Source organism: Phocoena sinus, chromosome 3 (genome assembly GCF_008692025.1).
Source record: "Phocoena sinus isolate mPhoSin1 chromosome 3, mPhoSin1.pri, whole genome shotgun sequence".
In the NCBI taxonomy this organism is placed as follows: Eukaryota; Metazoa; Chordata; class Mammalia; order Artiodactyla; family Phocoenidae; genus Phocoena; species Phocoena sinus.
Genome location: NC_045765.1, coordinates 19,016,679 through 19,025,479, shown reverse-complemented (window position 1 = coordinate 19,025,479; position 8,801 = coordinate 19,016,679). Strand labels below are relative to the sequence as shown.

General features: G+C 60.4%; 1 protein-coding gene across 4 annotated transcripts; it reads left to right on the top strand.

The window, feature by feature from the left end:
• The first annotated feature begins 17 nt into the window (after positions 1 to 17).
• On the top strand, positions 18 to 8,542 carry N4BP3 (NEDD4 binding protein 3). Of its 4 annotated transcripts, none has more exons than XM_032628426.1 (5): positions 18 to 285; positions 5,485 to 5,832; positions 6,326 to 6,841; positions 7,286 to 7,513; positions 7,638 to 8,542. In XM_032628426.1, the coding sequence occupies exons 2-5, from the start codon at positions 5,512 to 5,514 to the stop codon at positions 8,163 to 8,165; spliced, it is 1,593 nt and encodes a 530-aa protein (XP_032484317.1). In that variant the 5' UTR covers positions 18 to 285; positions 5,485 to 5,511; the 3' UTR covers positions 8,166 to 8,542. The 4 variants fall into 4 exon arrangements, with proteins under 4 accessions (XP_032484317.1, XP_032484316.1, XP_032484314.1 ...); XM_032628425.1 differs by having other exon boundaries at positions 5,329 to 5,832; XM_032628423.1 differs by having other exon boundaries at positions 19 to 285; positions 5,482 to 5,832.
• The last annotated feature ends 259 nt before the right edge of the window (positions 8,543 to 8,801 follow it).

The following is an 8,801-nucleotide window of genomic DNA, read 5'->3' as shown; positions in this document are numbered from 1 at the left end:
ACATCCGGGGGCCTGGGCCTGGCTGTGGGCCGGCAGTGAGCCAGTGAGTCAGGCCGGGTTTTCCCTCCGCTTCTGGGGAAGACTAGGGAGCGCTGCCGAACGAATTGGCGTCCGTCCCTCGCCAATCCGGCTTCGGCGCCCGCCCGCCCGCGTTTTTCCGGCGCCTGCCGCCTGGCCGCTCCATCCTGGTTCGCAGTCTCTGCTGGAGCCGGCGCCCTGGAGGGAAGGTTCAAGTCCGCGCAAGGGAGCTGCAGCGCGCGAGAGGTACAGAGAGGAGCCGGCATGGTGAGTGGGGCGCGTAGCGGCCTGGGGCCGGACTCGGGGGGGTGGGGCCGGCCGCCGAGGTCTAGCTTACCCGGCGACCTTGGCCAAGCCGGAGCCCTTACGCCGGCCGAGGTTCACGTCTGAGAAGTGAGCGAGGGTGGCAAGATGCAGTGTGCGCCCAGGTACCCCTTGCTTCCAGATACCGAAGCACCGAGGTGCGGGATCGGGGACCGTCCGCGAGCAGGGACGCTCTGCTGGGAGGGCGGGCGGCAGGTTACGCTGCAAACGCGCTTTCCTTGGGGCAGCTCCTGGGACCCCTGCACCACCGCTGGGGTGGGGCAGGTGCCCTTGGCGCTGGTGTCTGACCTCGGCTTCCCCGCCCCCAGGCTATCCGCTCGGGGCTAGCCTTAGAGAGGAGCCTGGAAGAGACATCCCCTTCCGCCCCTCAGGTAGCTGGAGGACCTCCCGCAGTTCTGGGGGAGCCCTCGCCTCGGCCACAGCCTTCCCCGGGGAAATTCCATGGAGATGCCAACCTCGCTTGCCCCTCCACCTTACCCACGAGACCCCTCTCCTGCCCTCTCCCGCCCCCTCCGGGATACCCACTTCCTCCACTAACCCCCTACCCTGTACGAGCGGCAGCTGCCAGCCTGCTGCCAGGGATCCCATGAATAGGGGACGCTCCCAGGTCTTGAGCACCATCCCAGTCTGGCCACAACCTTTGGCCAAAGTGAGGGCCCGCCTGGGGCCGGGCGGAAATCGGGCCCCTGACTGCGTCCAGAAAAAGGACTGGGACCTGTCATCTCCCACCCAGATATCTCCCCGCCTCCACGAGCAGATCGGGGCTCTCCTCGCTTGCACCAGGAGCTCAGCCTGTCCCTCGGCCTCGGTGCTCCCTGCCCGGCCTAGGGAGGGACAGAGGCAGGAGGCTATCCTGGGCCCGGTGATAGGCCTCCTCCCAGAGCCCTCTTAGGCAGGGCTTCTCTATCGGCTGGCTGTGTGTGGGTGTGTATGTGCGAGACTGAATGAATGCAGCCAGCCTGCTCCCGCCACCGCCTATAGAGCTAGCAGCTTCCAGGGCTCAGAGTCCAAATGCAGCCGTGCTTCCACTATTTCTTCCTGACCCAGGGGCAAGCAGGGGGGATTACAGGCTGAGGGGACTGAGATCCAAACCAACTTGGTTGCAGGGGCCCTTGCGAGTGTGGGGAGCTGAGCAGATATAATACACAGCAGTGTGTGCCCATGGAGGGCAGCTGGTAACCCCTGGCTGGGACAGCCTGGAGCAGAAGAGAGGACCTTGCCTGGGGAGTTGGGATTGCTCTTCGTGTGGGATCTTAGGCAGCTCACCTCTTTCTGGGCCTCAGTTTCCCTAGCTGTAAGATGGGGTAAGGGTAACTACTGTCTTCCCCGCCTCCATGAGGCTGTCGTGGAGATGAGATGATGAAACAAAAGGGCTGATAAAAACTGTAGAGTGCCGTGCAACTGTAAGTGACCATATAGTGATACTAAGAATCACTCCTGCAGCATTTAGACGCTGGACTCTGCCTTTTCACAGGTCGAAGTGGGACTAGGGAATGCCAGCCTCTCCCATTCCCTCCTTGGGCCCCTCTTACTGACTGCCCCCTCTTTTGGAGCTGGGACATTCCAGTCCCATTCCTCAGGGGCAGCTGCAGTCATGCCCCTCAGCAAAGCTGATCCCGAAGCAGGTGGTGGGACCCTCCTCTGGGGCCAGGGCTCAAGAGGGGCTAAAGGCAGCCAAGGCCAGACTGGGAGCTTCCTACCCGAGTACTCTGGGTGCACCCCAGAGGAGATGCACAGTGGGGTCAGGGCAGGCTTCTAAACGTGGGGAGCTTGTGTACATTTTCCTATGCAGCTGAACGTGACCTTAGGCATGTTTTACCTCCTGGGCCTCAGTTTTCTCTTCTGAAGTGGGGGGTGACAATATTCCCTTCCCATGTGTGCTGTGAGCACGTGGTAGGCCCAGCAGCAGGCTGACTCAACAAGGCACCCACCAAGGGACACTGGGATGCCTCCCTGAGTGTCCTCTCTTTTTCTGCTTCATGGCCAGGGTGGTCCCCCAGCCCTGTTCTCCTGTCTCCACCAAGGGTTCATCCACAGGAGATGCTCCCAGTGTCCAGGCTCTCCGTGTTTCTGGCTAATCTTGGAGCGGGTGGAGGGGGAGGTGGAAGCAGGAGTAAAGGGGCCCTGTTGGGGCCAACCGGGACCTGTGCAGAATAGGACCTATGTGGCCCAGCCGAAACCTTGCTGGCGGGGCGGTGGGGTGGTGGTGGTGAGGTTCAGCTCTGTGCAGAGCTCTGGTCCCCAGGCACGTAATGAGTTCTGGGCGGGGAAGCCCAGGCACTTGGATGAGGAGGCCCTGTTTTTCGCTCTGGCGGTCCCAGAGAGGCTGCAAGGCACTTGCTGTCTCTCCCTCCCTCCTCCCCCCACACATCCTCTCCTGCACAGCTGCTCTGGCCTGAGTGGACCAGTCCCTGGGCTTCCAAGCAATGGGAAGGCATGTGTGTATTGGGGGTGTGGGGGAGGCAGGGGAGGTGGATGGACTCCTTTAGGAAAAAGGACTGTCCCCAGACTGAGACCTGGGCAGGGTGGAGCCTCCCAAAAGCCAGGGGCCTTGGCCCTACTGGGGGAGCTAATAATATAGCCGGAGAAGTTATCTAGGAGGGGTGGAGGGTGGAGGGTGGGGGCCTTAGGGAAAGACAAAGGGAAGGGCTATTTTTGCCCCTCCATCTAGCTCCATAGTTATTTCAAATTGCTCAACTCACTTGTGGAGAAAAGCCGGTCGTGTGTGTGTGTGTGTGTGTGTGTGCGCGCGCGCACACACACACATACACTCCCCTACATCTAGCAGCCTTGGGGCTAGGGAGGACAGTATGTATTCGTGTGTTATGTGTGTGTCTGGAAGGTGATCAGTGCTGTGTGGATGACCTTGAGCGTGACTGTGTCTGCTGTTGGATCCTCTCTGTGTCCTCTAACGGAGGAACTTAATGTGCCGCTGGTGGCACTGACTGGACTGCTGTGTGTGTGTGGTGTATGTGCTGTTTTGGCCCATGGCTGCCTCTCGCCTGGACCTGAGACCCTTCGTGGGGATTATGGAGTGTTGGTTATTGCTCCCTAAGGTAGGAAATGAGGCTCTGGCCAGCAGAACATGAGGCACTGTGTGTTTGGGATAAAGTGGGCATATTTGGCACCACTGCCACCATCCCAGCCACCATGCTCTCACCAGGTTTACAGTTCACAAGCCCTTTCACCTCCCCATCTCTGTGACTGTCACAGCAACCCTATAAGGATGGCAGGGCAGGTAGAGTCTTTCCCACTTTGGGGAAAGGTGGGGAAACTGAGGCATGGCGAAGGGAGGTGCCCCATGGAGAGATGGTGTGAGAGTGCGCTGGAGACCAGATTCTCTGCTGTCTACCTCCCCAAGAAGCAGTGACAGGAGTTCAGTGGGCTGTCCGACACAGCGGTGTCTGTTGCTGGGTGGGCTTGTCATGGTGAGGGGGTGTCAGATTCGGGGGTAAGATGCTTCAATTCCAACTCTTGGGCTGTGGGTGACATCCTGGGTTCCCACTAGACATTTGGCAGTCGTGTTACTAGAATCACAGGCATCCTCACTCTGACCAGCTCTGTGACCTTGGGCAAGCCACTTCACCTTTCGGAGCCCCCAGTGCCCTTACGTAAAAAACCAGATAGTTAACCATATGCCAGGGCTTCGTGAAACCCCTACGCAGGGCCATGTCACTGTAGGTGCTCAGCACCTGTCATTCCTTATCTGGGTGACTCTCTTAACCCTGTGTGGCTTGTGACACCCCCAGAGAGGTTGAGCTGTCTGGGGGCTGGTAGGGGAGGGTTGGGAAGGTTGCTTTTGCCCGGGGTGAGATTGAGGGCCACAGGGTGTGGGGGCAGGGCTGTGCCCTTCCACCCCCCTCCCTCCTTCCCGCTCCCTGTGAGCTTTGTGTTCTACAAACACAAAACCTGGAAATGGTTGAGGAAGATGGAACCTCCTAACCATTGTTTGGAGCAGGAGTCAGTGTCCCGGAAGCATATTGAGTTGTGGGGCAGGGCGGGGGGCGGGGGGGGGGGGTGGACTGGCAGCTGCATTGTGCCTGCTGGGTGTCTGTCCGTGAATGGGAACAGCTGAGTGGGAGGCAGAGAAGGTGGCATTCATTCACTTGGCAAGTCCTTTCTGAGCACCTACTGTGTGCCAGGTGCTGGCCTGGATCCAGCGGGGCACTAGGGACAGGCCCTGCCCTCCGCAGTGTGGTCCCAGCACAGGTGGGAGACCTGGTCGCTCGGGAACTTGCTGGCGGCATTCACGTGTCTACCAGCTAAGCTCAGCTTCAGACAGCCTGTGTTGATCCTGGCTGTAGGCCAGGCCCTGGACTGGGCGTTTTGTCCTCTAATCTTAGCCAGTCCTCCCAGCATCCCTGAGTGATAAGAGTTGTCATGGCCATTGTCCAGATGAGGAAGCCAGAGCCCACACACTGATTGGTTCCACACATTGGGTCAGGATTTGGGTCCCGCTGCCTGGTGGTGGGCTTTGGAGGTGCAGCATATACAGGGGCTGGCAGGGGCCCCAGCTGCCCCTTCCCCCTGCCTCGCACCACTGCACCAACATGGACACCTGTTCCGGAACTTGTGGCCATTGTTCCCACCGTTCTTCCCCTCGGGCCCTTCCTGTTTGTATCCCTCGTGCGGTAGCCCCCAACCCCACCCGTGCCAGGTGTTTCCCTTGGGAAAACTCTGACCCTCTGCAGGAAGAGGGGTTGAATGGGGTTTTCCCCCTCCCAAGGGAAGAAGGAATGGAAATTCTGAGGCCACCAGCCCTGGTTCCCTGGTGCCCTCTGCCCACCCACAACATTAGGTGCCTGGCAAGAGAATGAACAAAGTTAGAGCAGACAGCGATGGAGTCCTCAGCTGGCCCAGTCCTGGGAGGGGCCCCTATCCTGCTGCTTCAGGTCCTGGTCCCCCGTGACCCCAGTCATACCCTGGCCCCTAGTCAGAGCTGGAGCACTAGACAGGTGGCCTTGGGACCTCTACTCCTTTCTCTAGGAATCCTGTCCTGGATTCTCTCTGGAACCCACATCTGCCACTCCTGGGTGGGCCAGGTGGGGAGCTGACACAGAGCAAGCACTTGGTTTTAGGGCATCAGGGGAGTTGGGCAGCAAGCGCCTACCTGCTCTGATGGAGACTCCCGACCCCCAGAAGCAGCCGCCTGTGCCCTGGTGAAACTTCATGGCCACAGCCCCAGGCCCTGCTGGCATTGCCATGGGCAACGTGGGCAGCCTGTTGGAACGGCAGGACATTTCCCCTGAAGAGCTACGGGCAGCACTCTCAGGGTCTCGGGGCTCCCGCCAGCCTGATGGGCTGTTCCGGAAAAGCTTGGGCCAGCGCGAGCTCTTCAGCTACCTGCACCTCCCCAAGAAGGACAGCAGGACCACCAAGCGGGCCCCTCGGAACGAGCCTGCCGACTATGCCACCCTCTACTACCAGGAACATCCTCGGGCCGGTGACTTCAGCAAGACTTCGCTGCCTGAGCGGGGTCGTTTTGACAAGGTGTGCCTCTGCCATGCCCCTCCCTACTGTGGTAGTGTGGGGATGGGGGCTTCCTTGGAGACCCTGATGCTGGGATGGGATGTGAAAGTCTTTTTTTTTTTTTAATAACATGCGGAAATTTTTTTTTTAATATATATTTATTTGGTTGCACTGGGTCTTAGTTGCGGCAAGTGGGCTCCTTAGTTGCGGCACATGGGCTCCTTAGTTATGGCAGGTGGCCTCCTTAGTTGCAGCATGCATGTGGGATCTAGTTCCCTGACCAGGGATTGAACTGGGGCCCCTTGCATCGGAGCGCAGAGTCTTAACCACTGCGCCACCAGGGAAGTCCCATGAAAGTGTTGCTATGGGCAGGCTTGAGACTTGGTCACTGCCTCCTGGTGACATGTCCCCCATGTTCTCAAAGAGGATTCCCAGGGGGCTGCGGGAGGGAGCATCGGAGGGCAGAGCAGAGCAGTCAGCCCAGGGTCTCATTCCTGCCCTCTCTTCCTGGCAGTGCCACATTCGCCCATCAGTATTCAAGCCGACAGTGGGCACCGGGAAAGGCTTCCTGTCCATGCAGAGCCTGGCGGCCCACAAGGGTCAGAAGCTGTGGCGCAGCAATGGCAGCCTGCACACGCTGGCCTGCCACCCTCCCCTGAGCCCGGGGCCCCGGGCCAGCCAGGCCCAGGCCCGTGCCCAGCTGCTGCATGCCCTCAGCCTGGATGAAGGTGGCCCCGAGCCTGAGCCCAGTCTGTCCGACTCCTCCAGCGGAGGCAGCTTTGGCCGCAGTCCCAGCACCGGCCCCGGCCCCTTCTGCTCCTCCCTGGGCCACATTAACCACCTTGGGGGCTCCCTGGACCGGGCCTCACGGGGTCCCAAGGAGGCTGTGCTGAGCTGCTTGCCCGAACCACCACCCCCCTACGAGTTCTCCTGCCCTACTGCGGAGGACATGGTGGCCGTGCTGCCCGCCACCTGCGAGGAGCTCAAGAGGGGCCTCAGTGATGAGAATGGCACCAACCCCTTCACACAGGTGAGAGCAGCCCCTGCCTTGGTGTGCTGTTCTGTCCCTTGGCATTAGAGTACAGGGCAAACAGAAGGTCACCAGCCAGCTCTCCCACATGGCTCTGTGCACAAGAGAATAAGGAAGAGAGAGGTGATTTGGCTCCTCTCCCCAAGCCCCACGTGGTGGGGATGTCATGGCATTGGTGGTCCTTGCTGGGAGTTGGGTGGGAGGGAGACTCCCTGGGAGGGCCATGTGTTGAGGACACTTCACCTCTGGAGGACATCGTGGGTTAGGGCACACGTGTGGCCAGAGCATTGGACCCTGGACCCTGTGGTGTTGGGGCACAGGATGTTAGAAGCAGCTGGAGTGTTGGATCTGTGGGCCAGCCATGGGAGTGCAGGCAGTCGGTGTCCGGGAGGCAGGGCCGTGTGTGGATATCAGGGCATGGCAGGTGCCTCTTCCTCTTGGCAGGTGCTGGAGGAGCGCCAGCATCTGTGGCTGTCTGAGCTGAAGCGCCTATACGTGGAGCAGTTGCACGAGGTGACCCAGAAGGCCGAGCGTAGTGAGCGCAACCTCCAGCTACAGCTGTTCATGGCCCAGCAGGAGCAACGGCGCCTACGCAAGGAGCTACAGGCACAGCAGGGCCTGGGCCCAGAGGCCGATCCCAGTGCCCGATCAGAGGAAGAAGCCCGATGGGAGGTGAGAGACTAGGCATTCAGAAACTCCTGCCCTCATTACTGTCATCTCATCCTCTAGCTGCCTTCCAACTGGTCCCCCCTTACCCTGCTTTGCTTGGCTCTTGCCCATCCCTGTCCCTCTTCAGGTGTGCCAGAAGACAGCAGAGATTAGCCTCCTGAAGCAGCAGCTGCGGGAGGCCCAGGCTGAGCTGGCACAGAAGCTTGCTGAGATCTTCAGCCTGAAGACGCAACTTCGGGGCAGCCGGGTGCAAGCCCAGGCCCAGGACGCAGAGCTGGCCCAGCTGCGAGAGGCTGTGCGGAGCCTGCAGGAGCAGGCCCCTCGGGAGGAGGCCCCAGGCAGCTGTGAGACCGATGACTGCAAGAGCAGGGGGCTGCTGGGGGAGGCAGGAGGCGGTGAGGCCGGCGATGGTGCCGAGCAGCTGCGGGCTGAGCTGCTGAAGGAGCGGCTCCGGGGCCAGGAGCAGGCGCTGCGCTTTGAGCAGGAGCGGCGGATATGGCAGGAGGAGAAGGAGCGGGTGCTGCGCTACCAGCGGGAGATCCAGGGGGGCTACATGGACATGTACCACCGCAACCAGGTGCTGGAACAGGAGCTGCGGGCACTGCGGGAGCCCCTCGCGCCCTGGAGCCCTCGGCTTGAGTCCTCCAAGATCTGAGGCCAGCGGAGTGAGCTGACAGCAGAAGCACTGTCAGAAGATGGCTTGCACAAGCCCACTGAGACGGCCAGCTCCTTCCTTACATTGGTCTGGGGCAGAATCTGCTGTGACCAGCCAAAGATGGAGGCTGGCCTGTCGCTGAGAGGAGGGATCCAGTGGGACTGTGGGCTGGATGGGTGCCAGCAGCAGGAGCCAGGGCAAGGCCCCACTGGCTGAGGAATGCCCAGGCAGAGCCCAGCCCTGCTCCCTGAAGTAGGTGTGGCCCAGGAAAGGAGGTTTGGGAGTGAAGAGCCCTGTGATGCAAAAGGGCCAGTGTGAGGGAGGGAGGCTGGGATGGGAACATTGGCCTCCCCAGAATAAAATCACATTTTCTACGAGGAGGCACCAGGTGATGATGTTGGGCCTGTCCCTGACCTGAGTCCAGAGGATCGTGGATGGTCAGGGTTAGGGCTGTTGTCCCAGGCTGTAGCTCCACCATGTTCATGGTCAGTGGGGAGGGTATGCCTTGTGCCTCTGTGTGCAGCTGCTGGACATGCACGTTGGGGACTGGAGGAATCCTTAGCTGCCATGTGGGATGAAATTCCTCTCTTTAGCATCAGTGAGACTTTTCAGAAGGCAAGTCAGCCAAGGTATTGC